This window comes from Sinocyclocheilus grahami, unplaced genomic scaffold (assembly GCF_001515645.1).
Source record: "Sinocyclocheilus grahami isolate Dianchi unplaced genomic scaffold, SAMN03320097.WGS_v1.1 scaffold611.1, whole genome shotgun sequence".
In the NCBI taxonomy this organism is placed as follows: Eukaryota; Metazoa; Chordata; class Actinopteri; order Cypriniformes; family Cyprinidae; genus Sinocyclocheilus; species Sinocyclocheilus grahami.
Window position 1 is genome coordinate 104,626 of NW_015505790.1, and position 18,340 is coordinate 122,965.

The 18,340-nt window shown below is 37.3% G+C and overlaps 1 protein-coding gene across 1 annotated transcript; it reads right to left on the reverse strand.

The window, feature by feature from the left end:
* Positions 1-5,620: 5,620 nt before the first annotated feature.
* Positions 5,621-8,757, reverse strand: gas1a (growth arrest-specific 1a). Its single transcript, XM_016241086.1, has one exon. The coding sequence runs from the start codon at positions 7,884-7,886 to the stop codon at positions 7,104-7,106; it is 783 nt and encodes a 260-aa protein (XP_016096572.1). The 5' UTR covers positions 7,887-8,757; the 3' UTR covers positions 5,621-7,103.
* Positions 8,758-18,340: the final 9,583 nt, after the last annotated feature.

The following is an 18,340-nucleotide window of genomic DNA, read 5'->3' on the forward strand; positions in this document are numbered from 1 at the left end:
AAAGAAAAAAGAAAATCCTTCTTACTCATTCTTCATGCACACATCCAAATTAATTGAAACAATCTAAACATTTAAACACAGAACTGCCATCTCATTCACTGTGCAGTCGAGCCTTTCATTCATTAAACAACGCTGCTGCTTGTTTACTTTCATCTCCTTAGGGGTTAAATCTCTAAAAGCACATACCAACACATACGGTTGTCTGCTCTCTTGAGGCAGAGGGATGATCAATAGGAAACTGCCATTGATGACTTGTTTTTTTAAATTAGGCCTATAAATCCTTCTGGTCACTTCCTTCAATAGGAGTGGAGCTGGGATGAAGACTGAGCTGCTCTTCAGGGTCAGTGGAGCCATTGAAGTTAAAAAGGCCCTCCACAGCAGGCTGCTCCTCGCAGCTGCCCTGTGACCGTGGAAATTAAGTTATGCCCCGTGTCAGCAAGTTTTCTTCTTCTTTCAGACACCCTTTCTACCTCAATCAATCCCTTCGGTGCTCATTTTTTAAACTTTCTCCTATTCATATTTATGAGAGAGTCTGTAGACGCAAGGAGAGACTCTGAAGTGGAGTCTTAGCTAGAGTATTCACTGTTGGTAAATAGACATAATGGCAACGACAGGACAGAATGAGGTATTGTGTAGTTGTAAGTGAGAAGGCCCAGTGCGCTTGGTCAATGTTAAGTCAATGGCCTCTCGTTGAAAAACACAAACACACACACACGCTGCTTCTTTACCAACAGGTCTGCAGGGCTCAAGTGGAAAACCTCCTCTTTTCCACGGTTTCCTATCCCCTCTTTATTCGCTCAGCCTCTGTGTCCTTCCTCCTTCGACATGCGCTTGTGTTTTGCTTGTCTGTGGGATAGTTTATTTGTCCTGTGGTCAGATGAAGAAGCTGGATGATGACTCCTGCTTCTGCGGGTGCAATCGTGTGCCTGAAACAGCTGCTTGCTGCCAACAATTCAGAGCAGGCCATGTTATGCCTGATCATTTGAATACTGGGTCAGACACACAGGCCTTGTACAGAGCGTTGGCAAAGGCTAAAACCAACAGAAAGATAAGCTGTCATATTCAAACACCCTTTTTGAGTTGTTTAATGAATCACTTAACAAAATAATTCAGTTTTATTTATCTGAATGCCACGATGACAGAGGAATCCGCAAGAGAATGTGGCTCATGCGCCAGTTTTCTGCTTTTAAAATGTTGTTTCTCATACACAAAGATTATAATTCTTTACAGATTTAGTGCTGTTTCTCATTCCCTGGAACCATTACCCAGCATTCCTTTCTCTCTACCCAGTTTAGGGGGTTCTCCTCCTGCGTCTGCACGCTTCCCTCCCCTGTGCTGCCTGTCAGATGGATTTTATGGCTGTTGGTACAAAAAATGGGCTGTGGGCTGCTCTAGTAAAAAACACCTCTCCCTCCATCACCTCATTATCCTCCTGAGTGAAAACAAGCAGCCAAACGTCTCCTTCATTTGCCATTATTCCCTTAAGAGTGATCGAAGTTCCTCTGTTCCACTAGAGCCAACTGTTACAGCATGCATGAATTACTTCATTATTCTCATTTACTTGTATAGCTGTTCAATAAACCTCATGGTAAGAATGAACAGTAATAAAATATAAAAACAACTAGCTTCTTAAGAGCTCAGCCGTAACATATGGACATTGAACTTTGGTCAGTTTAACAGCTCACACAGATGTCATGTGAATGAATAGAAATTACTTGCAAGCTTGTATTATTAAATTGCTGACATACAGTCAGTTAAAATAAACACAATGTTTATAATGATACATCATAGTTCATCAATGAGCTTTAAAGCGATATTTCACCCCAAATTTTTATCACAATTTATTCATCCTCATGTTGTTCCAAAACTGCATTATTTTTTTTTTCTCTTGAACAAAAAAGAAGATAGCCAAGGTAGCCACTGACTACCATAGTTTTTTCTTGCTTTCTCCGTACTACAGAAGTCAATGGCTACCAGCAACTGTTTGGTTACCAATATTCTTCAAAATATCTTATTTTGTGTTCAACAGAAGAAAGAAATTCATCCAGGCTTGGAACAACATAAGGGTGAGTAAATGTCATTTTGGGGTGAACTCTCTCTGTACATACTGGTGACCAACTAAGGCAGAGATTCACATTTTTTGTCAGCCTTACATTGGAGTATTTACCGGACCCCCTGAGATTTAAAGAAATTAAAATTTCAATAATATAACACCACATTAGCATCTTCAAGGTTCCCCAATGTCAAATAATAGTCAGTTTTATTTGTTTTATTACCTATATGTCATAATTAATTTGTGTTTTTTTTAACAATTTATTTCAATTTTATATTTTAAGATTTAATTACTAACTTTTCATCTATTTTTGTTTGCAAACTAAAGTTTGGGAAACTCTGAACTATGGCAATGCCATTTCAAAATGTCTTTGGTTATTGCCATGGAGAAAGAACAAACATGCTTCACTTTCACCAATACTCATGTCATTGTTTACAACAACGCTAACAAAAATGGTAGGAGTTGTTTCCAGTGTTCCAACAATATAAGAACAGGACATTAAGCTTGTTCTATCGCACTAAATACAGGGTACAGATTTATGGAGATTCTCTTAGCGAATTCTCAGGTAAGTGATCTCTTTGTGACCGGCTTAATCCTGAGCTTTCGCACCCAGGGAAAAGTGGCAGACCCCTCGAGAGAGCCAGGACATAGGTCTTTTCACTCATTTCAAAGAGCCGTGAACTCCACAAAGGTCTTCCATGATGAAATCAAAGTGGCAGCTTGAAGAAAAAAAACCCTGATTTGTCTCTAAAAACCAAAGAACAAAGAAAAGAGAAGTTTCTTCAAGTCAGAAAAGGGAACACAGTGTGGGTGGAAAAAGGAAATAATAGTCAAAATCCATATTGAACAACTAATAAACACACAAGATGTTTAAACACCAGAGACCAGCTCACACCTTCCGTCGTATCATTTAGAAAACAACTGTTACTTAGGAATAAGACTACAGGGGGCCTCAGCCAGCAACTTCACTATTAAATACCTTGTGCTAACTTTAAAGGATTAGTCTAAATCCTATGCAATGAGCTTTCCATTTCAATGCTCAGCCCAGGCTCAGCCATACCAACTGTCTACATGTCTCATCACTTATCACATAATTTCTCAGGAGTTTGAAAACAAGAATTCTTCCGTTGAACCTATGCTTGAGCACTACGACAAAAGTATTGAAATTTTATGGGCTAAGGAATAGTTGCAAAACGTTGCTGAAATATAACTCGAAAGCACTGCTGGGAGGTTTCCTGTCGTTTTCCTGTACCTCTTGGACGTGGAACAATTTTTTTTTTGCCAAGAGGTAATTGAAAACACAACAAGTGAAGTGTACAGCCTCAAGACAATTGGTGCATTATCTAAATTAATAATGAAGCAACTATTAAGTGTTTTGAATTTTGTTAAAACAAAACCTTCACTGAACATGAACACTGAAAATATGATAAAAAATATAAATAACAATAATGGTCACACTTTATTTTAAGGTCCAATTCTTGCTATTAACAAACCATTAACTACGACTTTTGCCTCAATAAACTCCTAATTTTCTGCTTATTAATAGCTAAGGTAGTTGTTAAGTTTAGGTATTGGGTAAGATTAGGGATGTAGAATATCGTCATGCAGAATATGTGCTTTATAACAGCCAATACGTTAATAATAGGCATGCTAATAAGCAACTACTTAATAGTAAGAATTGGTCCACATACTAAAGTGTTACCACAATAATAAACATTTTAAATACATTTTTGAAACACTTCATTTCTTGTATTGTCTTTTTCATTTGATAAAATCTGATTTCTCATTTAAACCCTAATCATCAAACACCAAACTGTACACTCAAGATTAAATATTGAGAATTAAAGGCATTAACTGCAAACACATTACTTTGAAATACACTTCTATGGCAAGTAGTCTCTTTCATCCACAATGCCACTGCAGGACAGTTACAGCAAAAAAAAAAAAAAATCCATCTTTTTTTTGAAGAGGCCACAGTGACATGACTAGTTTAGATGCTCGATTTCAATTTTGCCATCCTATTGGCCATTCTGAGTGCACTCTCATTATTTAATACTGCACATGCTGGGCTCTATTGCATAGACTGAAATTGAGCGCAAGAGGGAAAAAAAATGTGGTCTTCGACTACCCCCCAAAGATGATGAAGTACATAGGCAGCAGTGGGGACTGCATAGAGTATGTGGACCGGGGGGGGCAGAGGATCTTTCCCACATGCTACCCTGTGGTTCGGCTCTGAAGAGGTGTCAGTGAGCTCTAGAGGAATGAAGTGCCTGGGCATTGTTCTGTTGAACTATTATGTGCTTAACATTACCATGACAAAAGTGCCACTCGACTTCTCCTCCATTCAGCTGGCTGAAGGGCCCTTGTCCCCACTCTAATAAAACATTTTGCAACCATCACCCCCATTTGAAGACCCTGGTGACAAGAGTGGGAGAATAAGAGTGGTGGGTTTTAACAACATGGAGCTGAGAGACAGAGAGAGGCCTAGCTGCATATGATTAAATGACATGGAGGCAACAATGTATGCATATATGCACCCTCAAGCCCCAGAAGAAAACCTGCAAACATGTAATTTTTTTCTTTGAGGAAAGCATTTACCAACAATCAGGCAAGCCATTACGTCTTACAGAGAACTTGACACAAATTTGTTCATGTAGCTTGTTCATGTATAAAATGGAAATATGTGCAACAGCAATTTATACAATCTATAAAGAAATATCTATATGTTACAGGGAAAATTATAATTGAAAACGGCTGCAAATTTCTAATGGAAGAAATGTTTAACTTAAAATTAGAGTCGTTCTCTACAAGTCGTTCAGCATTTGCAAGACCGACTTGGGTGCTGGTATGATAGATGTACTGTATAACTTATCCCAGATACATATTTTCACTGTTAGCCTCTCTTTATTAAGCCGGTTAAAGCAAGGATCACCAGTCACACTGCAGATAAAATGAATTTGCTTTTTGGAAAAAGAAACATCAAAAATCAGTAACGTTCAAGTTTACTCTTATCCTACATAGTCCACACCCTTCTGACAGTTCATTTCTACTGGCTTTCCATTTTAGCATCTAAAAAGACCAATCCACTCAAATATAGAACTTGTCACAATATAATCAATTTGCAGTTTGTGTTGTTCTGCTACTGTTTCTCTGTTAGTTTAGAAAAACTAAAGTCCTGCTTTATACTTGCAGTAGTGGCGTGCAGACAAAGGCCTGTAAGCAAACACAGTGATCGCAAAATAAATAAACCTCTGTCTGTTTTGGTCCCGATGCAACACGGACACCCCAGGGAAAAGCCACTCACACTTTTGCTAAAGATATCCAAATATCAGAGTTTATGCCTTCAGCATAAACATTCAACACTTCTGTTTGCTAAGTCGTGTGTCAGCGCTTCAAGCTCCTTATGTGTGTGATACTTAATCTGCTCCTGAAAAGCTCTGCTGTGCTAGCAAGCATATTCTAAGTTCAGCATTGGAATCCATGCATGTGGTCAATACAGTGAAACTTCGTAATGACACTATGAAATATAACGAACACAAAAAATTACACATACTCGTTTTGAGTCTTTGTACTTTAGTTTTTATGCCTTCTATAAAAAGAACATCACTGAGGCAGTCATACAGTGGATTTAGACATGTCTACACAGTAAATAGTTCATCTTAGATAACAATTAAAAGATTCTCTGAAAATCTGTACACTGTACAATATCTTAAAAGAAAAATAATTACAACAAACATTTAACTTCCCTTTAAAGCTGGAATCATCACCCTTTGTTTTGACGGTTATTTTATGACAAAAATAAAGTTCTCTCTCTTGAATCTCTAGGACTTTCATAAGATGTATCAAACGTTACTAGCTAATATAGAGATCTACTCCTTATTCATTCCAGCATCCCAAAGACTTTTTACAGAAGTTACTTATCCAAAGTCATTTGTAACTTTATAAAAATAATTTACATGTTTAAAAAAATCTAGTTTTACATTGGCAGTGCACAGTTTTATAATTACAACTTTCGCTGTTAAAATGTCTAGGTAACAAAATAAACTTTTTCTATATCTTTAATGAAATAAAGTTGTCTTTAACAAAATAGCACTTGAAATAGGCAAGTTGGTGTTTAAGGCAGTTGACTGACCTAAAGTACTTTGTATCCCTGCTCTTAACTTCAGAATCAGAATTTTAGCTTGATAATTAAAACTTTCATTAGACAAGGCATTGTTCATCTGGGGCGAATTTGTAACTGTAAATCTGCATAGTGAATCAAAACACATTTACAATGTGACAATTTCTGGATAAGAACTGCACCTCAGTGTCACACAAAGCTTAACTTGTACTCTTTGGAGAAAAATCATGTCAAGCTGTGTTTACACTTATTCCTTAAAGCTAATTATACTAGTACTTTTTTTTATTTGCTAGCAAGTAATCCAACAATGACCTTTTCTTCAATTCACTGAATTCTTCAGGAATTAGTATTTATTCATTAGTTACTTGTAATTTTGCTATTAGTCACTATCGCTAGTCATGTCAAGTAACTAATCCATTGTCACTTTTATGAAATTGTCTATTTTTTTGCCATTCATTTCTATGGGGAGCTGTGGTTCACAAACTATTCAAACGTATTAGAATCTATTCAGGTTTTTCAACTGAATATACACACTAGCCTACTGGTATCCTTTCAGTACGTTTTGTAATTTAATTTTTATTTAATTTTATGGCTACAAAAGTAGCTACTCTGACTTCTCATTACATTTGATCAGTAAAAGCAACAGTAACTAGTGAGACAAGAAAGTTTGCTAGAAAGTGGGACAGACAACTACTGGGAAAGCCACTAGTAACTTAAAGAATAGTAGCACCTAATGGACTTCTAATAAAAGTTGAAAATGATAGTCACTATTGGATTGCTTGCTACACATAAAAATAAAAACTAGATCGTTTTAAGGAATAAATGTTTAAACAGCATGCCATTAACGAACTTGAAAACCGGAGAAAATGGACAAAATGCACTATTCCCGAACAGCCGTTGGAGCAGATCATTAACTCGACTTCAAAGTGATCAAGGAAGCGGCACTAGAGCCAAAATGGATGCCACCACAGTCAAAACAGAACATGCCACAAAAGCAGAACCTGTGTTCCTCGTGGGCTCTGGTTCTGAGTAATCCTCATCATCGGGCTCATCATCGTCCAACCCACTGGAGCCTTCTTCATCCACGGGGGGATAGTCAAAGCAAAGCGTTTTCATACTATTTTTGATAAACTCGCAGATAGTCCGCTCTGAGCCATCACAGACGCAAGAATCCAGGAGTTGAGCTTTGGGAAGTTTGCGCATGTACGCGATGACACTGCGGCACGGGTTCGAGCAGCTGGAGCCGCTGAAGAGTTTCCCGCAGTGGAGTAAATAATCGCCCATGGCGCTTCGGCACTGGATGTCCCTCTCGCACTGACGCCGGGCTTCGGTGCAACCCATGCTGCTGGTTTTGGGCAAGCACGGCTCGATGGCTCGCTTGATCTCCCGGCAGCGGGGGTCCGAGGCGCAGCTGCAGTCCTCCAGCGCCGGGCCGCTCTTGGTCAGGTTGAGTTGCACCAGCGACGAGATGCAGTGACTGGGACACTTCTTCCTCTGGCCGCTCAGGATCGAGTCACAGGCGTGCAAATATTGGTCATAAGCGTAATGACACTCTGGCTCCGACTGGCAGTTCAGTATCGCTTGCCAGCAGATCAACCGACGGCCGTGGTGGTTGGAGGAGGCGATGGAAAAACAACCAAAACACACAAGCACACAAGCGAAAGGCCAAATGAATGTGCGCGCGCCACGAACCAAACCTGCACGAGATGCCATATCGAAGTCTGTAATAGTTTGGCTGGCGTCAGGTCAGTTTTAAACATGCATATTTCATATTTCCATTGCATCTAGTGAGGGAAAAAAAATCCCCCAGCTCAGATCATGTTTGCAAGGTCCATCCAAAAGAAAAAGTTTGTTCCACAACTGCGGTGAATCTATAAAGACATTTTCCTGTAGCCTAATCCATGTTCTTAAAAAGAAGCCTGGATTACGAGAAGTGCTATTTCCAGTAAACGGGTTGTTCACTCCATCTTCCCGGTTCGTGTCCGTGTGACAGTGCGGCGATTCCTCCCTCCACCTCTTGTCTTTCTTGTGGGCACTGGGCAGAAGTGAGGAGCTCACGAGCTCGTCCTCTCGCGTCTCTCGCTCACATCCGAATGCGCTCGCGAGCTACTAACATCACGCTTCCCCGACTGAACTGATACATTCACGGGCGAGCGCTTGTCGTCCGTCAATAAGTACGCATCGGGACGCGAACAGATAATAACACGGCGTTCAAATGCACACACTGGCCCCTTTCTGACCCTCTAGTTTTGCTTTATCCATTCTACTCCTGCGGAAGTTTTAGGGATTCCTATTGGTCTGTCCTATCGTTTGTTGTTGCAAATCTCGACGTCAAGTTAGGGGCGGGAGAATGGGGGTGGGGCATGATGGTCAGGAATGGTCTCTCTCCAAAAGGTTTGGATTACCTCAAAGCAGAAGGTGGGTTAGAAAGCCCAACTATACCGTCGTTTCTCAGACTTTGTAGAATATATATGAGGTACGTTCTTGGGCAGCATCACAGTTGATTTTGTGACTATGATTACTTGATCAGAGACTCAAGAATCGTTTCTGTTCAAGAACAAACAACCAGCAATCTTCTTGAACAGGATTGCACTTTAGCAGTGTTCAATTTCAATTAGGCTAGTGTTTTTAGGCTAGTGTTTCGGTTTCTCTGAGACAGAGTCAAACTCAGATGTGTTTAGGGCCCCAATATTAAAATAAATAAATAAATACAATTTAAAAGCAGTATGCAAATTTTTTATGACTTTTTCAAGCAATGTATGCTTTTCGCCGTTGTTTTAAACAGCTGCTAAATTAAAAATAAAAGAAAATAAGGCCTAAGGTAATCTGTTCAGTAGGATTTCTGAATGATTTATTTATTTGACTAAAAATATTAAATTCAAGTTTATTTGTATAGCGCTTATTCACGATACAAATCGTTGCAAAGCAACTTTACAGCAAATTATGTTTCTACAATATTTAGTAGTAGCTTATCAGTGGTGACTGTCAGTTAATGTACATAATAAAATACATTTTATTAGATTAAAAATACATTTATTCTTGTGATGACAGCTGAATTTTCAGAAGCCATTACTCCAGTCTGCAATGGCACATGATCTATTATTCTAATATGCTGATTTGCTGCTCAAGAAGCATTTATCATTATTATCAAAGTTCAAAACGGTTGTGCTGCATACTATTTTTTTGTGAAAGCCATGATATATTTTTTTCCAAGATTCTTTGATAAATAGAACATTTGAAAGAAAAGCATTTATTTAAAATAAAAATCTTTTGTGACACTGTAAATGTATTTACTGTTACTTTTAATCAACTTAATGCATACTTGCTGAATACACACAAAAAAACAACAACAACTGCTGACCATAAACTTTTGAACGGTAGTGTACAGCATATATATATATAGTGTATAGCATAGGGTGAACAAGAGACAGTTTCCTTGTAGACCTAAAGACTCTGTAAAGTAACTTCTAATTTAGAGTCAATTGTTTATAAGTCTTAAGTCAACCCTCAGGTCAATCTTTTTCCAACTCAAGTGTGAGTTTCCATCCATTATCATTAAATCTAACTACATAGGGTTTTCATGAAGGAATGTAACAATTGTGTTGTGGAAAGTCAAGTTTTCTTTTATCAGATGTCCCTGTATGCAGCTGTAATGAATTTATTTCAAGAGATATAATTAACATTTGGCATTTGCTGAAAATACAAAGCTGTTACCATTTTTTGTCCTTTTGGACAAGATCTTATAAAATAAATTCTTACATATTACAGCAAGTTGAAAATGCTTTTTGGGCGAATGTTATTTCAGCTTGATCCAGGCAAGGAATTTGTTTGAAAATGATAGTTCCTGGCTCACTGCACCGTGTCTCATAAATTACAATAGAAAAAGAGACATTGGCTAGCAGCAACATCGACAATGGGTTCAGATATAAAATGTACCCATGAGCCGTGAAAAAAGGTGGACTCCTTATGTGTAAAATGATAACATACAAGTTCACACTTGAACATGAAAAGGGGGCATTTGCTGATGCTTAGGACCAGTGGGTCCACCTAGCACAAAGAGGGTTTGTGTTTCAAACACTACTCTAGAGTTAGGAATGTACCTTTAGGCCACTGTGCAGCGAGCTTCTGACCCTAAACAATGAACTCAATGTCAGTTACGGATGGTCAGATCTGACAATGATGTTTTTGCACCAGTTCCAGGTGATGGATGTAGGGAACTCTATACCCCATGAGTCAAAAGTCTTGAGAGCACAATGATTTGATCTAGAGATAATAGTTGCTTCACTCTGTATCTAACAGTGAGATCAACAACCACCTTAGCAACAAGTAACTATTCCAGCTTTACCATTAGGCATCAAACACCATTCTTCCTATTTTCTCTTAATACCTGAATTCACTGCAGTAACAGCTTCATTTATATTTAAATGAGGTCTAAGCAGAGGGAGGAAAACATTTATAAACAACTGTTTTGTTTGGCAGGCCAAATTTAAGTAAGCCAGATGCTCGCGCAAGAGAGAGCTGCATGCCTTTACTTTAAATGGGGATTCATTTAAATTAACAGCATACAGCTTTAAATGGTGATACATGCCTCAATAATGCATTTAATAGCAAACACAATGAAGTCACAGCACAAATGACGTCCTTCCCTGCTCATTATAAGAAAATGTTCAGTTGGTAAACATTATTAGCTTGACTTGTTTATGATATCATGCCTAAATAAAATAATAAACAATAAGATGGCATTTTTGAGCAGGGCTTTGGAAAGTTTTAAAGGGGTCATATGATGCTGCTAAAAAGAACATTATTTTGTGTATTTGGTGTAATGAAATGTGTTTATGCGGTTTACAGTAAAAAAAACACATTGTTTTCCACATACTGTACATTATTGTTTCTCCTCTATGCCCTGCCTTTTTGAAACGCGTTGATTTTTACAAAGCTCATCGGTCTGAAAAAGCGAGGTGTGCTGTGATTGGCTAGCTAAACCAATGCTTTGTGATTGGCCAAATACCTCAAGCGTGAGACGGAAATGTTACGCCCCTCACATACTGTTGATGCCGTGTCCCGGCCGGAGCGAGGAGACAAAAACATTAAAACCCATTACAAACGAGGCATTTGTTGCGTCCAGTGGGGACATAATTACTGATTATAATGACTTATACTGTCTTTCGAGTGGAAGCCCCGGCTTAGCGTGAGCTGAACGGCACGCCCAGCGGATCCGACGAATGAGTGGCAACCACATATGACGACCCCGGGCTGGATTCCGCTTCATCCACGGTGAAAGTTGATGTATTCCCTCAGCGATCAGCACAGATCAGCTCTAGGCATAACAAAGCGGATATCGTCCTCTTTTGGAAGACCAAACAAAGTAGTTTCGCTTTCACAATGAAGCACACAGCGTCTTCACGACATGGCTGCAGCGTCAAAACTACAGTGAGAATAAAAGTTACGCCTTCTTTCTTTGCGTGAACATATGGGCGGCATTATGCAAATCTTCCCACATAGTGAGGTAGATATGTGGGGGCATGTTAGAACGAGCCGTTTTAGGTAGGTGTGGCTGACTCTGCACTTTTATAAAGAATATCTCTTTGGATTTGAGACTTTAGTCTTTGCAACTTTACAGATCTTCTTTATGCACCAAGAGCTTGTAACACTCCAAAGAGAAAGGGAAAATTGAAATCGCATCATATGACCCCTTAAAATGTTGGGTGAGTGCTAATGTGTGTTGATGCAGCAAAAGTAAAGGATGCAGAATCCATTTATAGATGGTTATATTCTTGTAAGAACTTATTCATATTACTGGTTAAAAGGTTAATTGAAATGAACAGGAAATGTTTTCTTCTTATTCCACATTCTAAAATATTAGGGTATGTCTATGTTTGTTTCTTAATATTTTGTTCTGTGATCAAATGTTACAGTCAAATGTTACCAGTTATCATGTAGTCATGAAGACAAAGGTAAAAGTCACAGATTACGATTATAATTTTATAGCTCAACATTTACTGCCAAATTAAAAAAAACAACACACTTTACATGGCTAAAATAATGTGCCCATGGCCTTTATTTTTTGCTCTAATCTAAAAATACCTTTCTTACACTTTTGGAGGCCTTAATGAGAAATAGGTTCCTTAAAATAATCCATGGGGTGCTGTTGCCAAATTCCTGACCCTGATGGATGACCCCAAACAAAAACTCGCCCGTGCTGTAATTAGAATAAACTCACATCACTTTTTCCCTTTTTCATTGTATCATGGCTGTTGTGGAGGAAAAATATTCACATAGCAAAACACGGAAATCATACAGTCAGAACATGAACATGAACAAATCAAACAACATGGCAATCAATAGTACAACATAGCAACATGTTTTGTTGTACATTTTCATCCATTAATAATTTTTCTGTTTAATAGTTTTCAGGAAAAATTGGGGATTCAGCAGGACCAGATCAAATGGCTAGCAATTTTTTTGAGATTTCTTGCCAAGCATGCTGCACAGTTTTAGCGCCATTCAAAAATTGTAAATAAACACTAAAGTATTCCTAATGAAATTTCTGACCTATTTTGGACCATTCTATATGGATCAAGTACGAATCCTCTGAAAGCCTCTTAAGATCTTACTGGATAAACAAATTCCCCAAAAAATAAACAGAAAAAAATGGTAATTTCAGTTTATACAGTTGAATCTTAATTGTTTCTTAGCTGGTTCTTGTAGGATTCCAAATTATGATCGAAATTATAATAACAGGAAGTTGTGACACAGCACAGCTGCTCTTAGTTTTATTGGGGTTCTAAACACACCAACAACTGTTGTTAGCACCATGATAGAGATATAGACAGCTGCCCTGTACTGTTGTCCAGAACTGTTTAGAAATGAGTTACTGCTGAAGTCGACTGAGAAACAAATTTAAAAATGCAACATAACATAACCAATACTGGTTTAAAGTGTTTAAAAAAAACATAATCTTTTTAACCTGGACATAACTGTGCTTCATCATTCTTTTTCATGAATAATACAAAGCCAAAAACCAACACTAAGCCATTGAGCTTTTGAGGGAGGATAATCTGTATCTATGTGGAGTGTCCTCTGGAATCCAGCCTTCAATATCGCAGTCAGGGAGGATGTTGACTAAAAACCTCATTCACTCTCATTCCATTCCAGCTTTGCCATCAGCTGCCATCCCATCTTCCTACTGACACCAGATAGGAGGACAGATACTGTATCTTGCCAAGTCCTGTTTGAACCCATGGCCAAGTCAACTCCTTTGATCAGCGCGCACACACACACACACACACACACACACACACAGACCAGCTGTTCCAACACATGGCCCCCTTGCCTTTCCATACTATAAGTGACTATTTATACAGGCCTAAGGGCCCGTCATACCATTGCAAAGAGGGGAAGAATGCCATGTGTGCATATGGGGCCGGCCAATAAAGACATAACCCCTCACAGACATGACCTTAATCCAACAAACATGGAGTGCAGCATGGAATAATTTTACTGCATGAGACACAACAAAGCCTGACAGTAAAAACGAGTGGTAACCACAAACATTCCTTACGGGCATTAATGATATTTAGAAATCAAAGTGCAATGCTAAAGTCACGCAAACTTAAGACATTTTCATTTCGATTAAAACTTTGGATACATGGTCACGTGTATAAATAATTCAGATGAGTAATTCCTTAAAACTTGCACTCAATTATTGGCGCATGTTGTTTCCCACACCCACATGCAATTATGCACTGCTCTGCTATTCTTTCATAATAGTTAATTCGCCAATTTGTTGATGTTTTTGGCAAGCTGCGTTCATTACATGAATTCTTCAAAAGCATATTAGTTTAGAGAGTATAAAATATTCACAGCCAAATAAAATACAACCACACCTGTCAAGCTGTGGCTATGGTGGGAAGATGTTCTCTGAATTTCTGAAGCCTGTTTCCAATTTTTCTGAAGCCTGTTTCTTTTTGTCTGCCCTGTATTGGTATTTGGTAAAGGGGCATAGCTTGTAAAACACAAGCTCGCTGAACCTTTAGTAACCATGTGTCGGTAAAGGGTAAGTGTCAAAAAAGCCATGCACTCCACCTCCACAACCACCCTATCCTTTTGCCCTCTGCCCCCAGTTGTTGCAAGAAGCCTGGCCTGGCCTGACCTGTCTGGTTATGGAGATGTAAAGAACGAAGTGGGATGGTAATGTGAAACCTTTAGCATTATTCCCCCTTTTGGTACATTACGGCCACGGCCCCTGTAATGTAATGGGGCCACTTTGTTGAAGCGATCACTGTGGGCCTGAACGCTGGCCACTGCAATGCTTAGAATAACCGAATGACACAATGGTTTCTTCTCTAAATAAACAGATGTGGGGAGACTGTTAAAACTCCTAGCCCCCTTTTTTCTTTGCCAGAATTTATTTTCCCTTAACTCCCATCTGCGAGTTGTAAGAGCAATTTCTCGTTGTCTTCTCCTCTGAGAAATGCTAAGTTTTTGTTCTGGGCAGCTGTGGAGCTGAGCCCTGCCCTTCTTATTTTACTGCTTTGATTAGATGATATCAGCTATCACTTCAGGCCCACATAATTGCATCTCACTTGCTTTCTCTCTCTCCCTTTTTCTTTCCCACAGGCACATGCTAAAGAAATTGCATGTGTCAGGCCCTCAAGCAATAAAGTTTCTGTTTTAGATTACAAGAACAGTTACATTCTCTACCTAAGAGTCTTCTATTAAATGTGATTTACCTGTTGCTAAGAAGATTTAAGAGGATAATGACCAGAGGTGGGACCAAGTCATTGTTTTGCAAGTCACAAGTAAGTCTCGAGTCTTTGCATTCAAGTCCCGAGTCAAGACAGACAAGTCCCAAGTCAAGTCCCGAGTCAAGACAGGCAAGTCCACAGGAATAACACAGGATTAACTCAGTAATAACACATTAATAACGCAGTAATAACACAGAAATGACACAGGCATAACACAGTGACAACAGAAATAACACAGGAATAACACAGAATTAACACATTAATAACACAGGAATAACGCTGTGACAACAGAAATAACACAGTAATAACTCAGTAATAACACAATAATAACACATTAATAACACAGTAATAACACAGAAATCACACAGTAATAACAAAGGAATAACACAGGAATAACACATTAATAACGCAGTAAAAGCAGAAATAACACAGTAATAAGACAGGATTAACACAGTAATACCACAGTAATAACACATTAATAATTCAGTAATAACGCATTAATAAAATAACACAATAATAACACAGTAATAACACAGAAATCACACAGTAATAACAAAGGAATAACACAGGAATAACACATTAATAACGCAGTAAAAGCAGAAATAACACAGTAATAAGACAGGATTAACACAGTAATACCACAGTAATAACACATTAATAATTCAGTAATAACGCATTAATAAAAAAAGGAATAATACAGAATTAACACAGTAATAACTCGGGAATAACACAGCAATAACACAGGAATAACTCAGTAATAGCAGAAATAACACAGTAATAACAGGAATAATTCAGTAATAAAAAGGAATAACACAGTAATAACGCAGTAATAACACAGAAATAACACAGGAATTAATCAGAAATAACAGAGGAATAATACCGGATTATCACAGTAAAACCACAGTAATATTTCAGTAACAACACAGGAATAACACAGTAATAATACAGGAATAACAGAGTAATAACAAAGGCATAACACAGGAATAACACATTAATAACACAGTAACAATTCAGTAAAAAGACAGGAATAACACAGTAATAACACAGGTATAACTCAGTAATAACAGAGTTTTAATGCAGTAATAACACAGGAATATCACATTAATAACATAGTAATAACACAGCAAAACACAGTAATAACAGTAATAAACACAGTAATAACAGGAATAACAGTAATAAGACCGTAATAACGCAGTAAAAAACACAGATATAACACAGGAATAACACATTAATAACACAGTAATAACACAGCAAAAACACAGTAATAAACACAGGCATAACACAGGAATAACATAGGAACAACACAGGAATAAATCAGTAATAACAGAAATAACACAGTAATAACTCAGGAAAAACAACTCAGTAATAACAGGAATGACGCATTAATAACACAGTAATAACAAAGTAATAACACATTAATAACACAGTAATAATTCAGTAATAACACAGTAATAACGCAGTAATAACACAGGGACAACACAGGGACAACACAGTAATAACACAGTAATAACTCAGTAATAACACAGGAATAACTCAGTAATAACAGGAATGACGCATTAATAACACAGTAATAACAAAGTAATAACACATTAATAACACAGTAATAATTCAGTAATAACACAGTAATAACGCAGTAATAACACAGGGACAACACAGGGACAACACAGTAATAACACAGTAATAACTCAGTAATAACACAGGAATAACACAGGAATAATTCAGTACTACACAGTAATAACACAGGGATAGCACAGAAATAACAGGAATAAATCAGAAATAACAGCGGAATAACACAGGACTAACACAGGATTAACTCAGTAATAACACAGCAAAAACACAGTAATAAACACAGAAATAACACAGGAATAACATAGGAACAACACAGGAATAAATCAGTAATAACAGAAATAACACAGTAATAACTCAGGAAAAACAACTCAGTAATAACAGGAATGACGCATTAATAACACAGTAATAACAAAGTAATAACACATTAATAACACAGTAATAATTCAGTAATAACACAGTAATAACGCAGTAATAACACAGGGACAACACAGGGACAACACAGTAATAACACAGTAATAACTCAGTAATAACACAGGAATAACACAGGAATAATTCAGTACTACACAGTAATAACACAGGGATAGCACAGAAATAACAGGAATAAATCAGAAATAACAGCGGAATAACACAGGACTAACACAGGATTAACTCAGTAATAACAGAGTAAAAACGCAGTAATAACACAGAAATAGCACAGTAATAACAGGAATAACAGTAATAAGACAGTAATAACAGAGTAATAACACAGTAAAAAACACAGAAATAACACAGGAATAACACATTAATAACACAGCAAAAACACAGTAATAAACACAGGCATAACACAGGAATAACATAGGAACAACACAGGAATAAATCAGTAATAACAGAAATAACACAGTAATAACTCAGGAAAAACACAATAATAACTCAGTAATAACACAGGAATAATTCAGTACTACACAGTAATAACGCAGTAATAACACAGGGATAACACAGGAATAACACAGGAATAAATCAGAAATAACAGAGGAATAACACAGGATTAACTCAGTAATAACAGAGTAAAAACGCAGTAATAACACAGAAATAGCACTGGAATAACACATGAATATCTCAGTAATAGCAGAAATAACAGGAATAACTCAGTGACAACAGAAATAACAAAGGAATAACAAAGAATTAACTCAGTAATAACAGAAATAACACAGTAATAACACAGTAATAACATGAATAACACAAGAATAACTCAGTAATAACACAGAAATAACACAGGAATAACACATTAATAACACAGTAATAACAAAGTAATAACAGGAATAACACAGGAATCACACAGTAATAACAGAAATAACTCAGGAATAACACATTAATAACACAGTAATAACAAAGTAATAACAGGAATAACACAGGAATCACACAGTAATAACAGAAATAACTCAGGAATAACACATTAATAACAAGTCAAGTCAAGTTTATTTGTTTATTTGATACAAATCATTGCAAAGCAGCTTTACAGCAAATTGATTTTCTACAATATTTAGTGGTAGCTTATCAATAACACAGGGGTAACACAGAAATAACACATGAATATCTCAGTAATAGCAGCAATAACAGGAATAACAGTAATAACAGAAATAACACAGGAAATACACAGGAATAATTCAGTAATAATACAGGAATAATACAGTAATAACACAGTTGTAACACAGGAATAACTCAGTAATAACAGAGGAATAACACAGGAAATACACAGGAATAACACCGGAATAATTCAGTAATAATACAGGAATAACAAATAACACAAGAATAACTCAGTAATAACACAGGAATACCACATTAATAACAGTAATAACACAGGAATAACACATT

Bases quoted from the DNA above. Each gene is read 5' to 3' on its own strand.
- gas1a (XM_016241086.1), bottom strand. From the start codon at position 7,886: ATGGCATCTCGTGCAGGTTTGGTTCGTGGCGCGCGCACATTCATTTGG.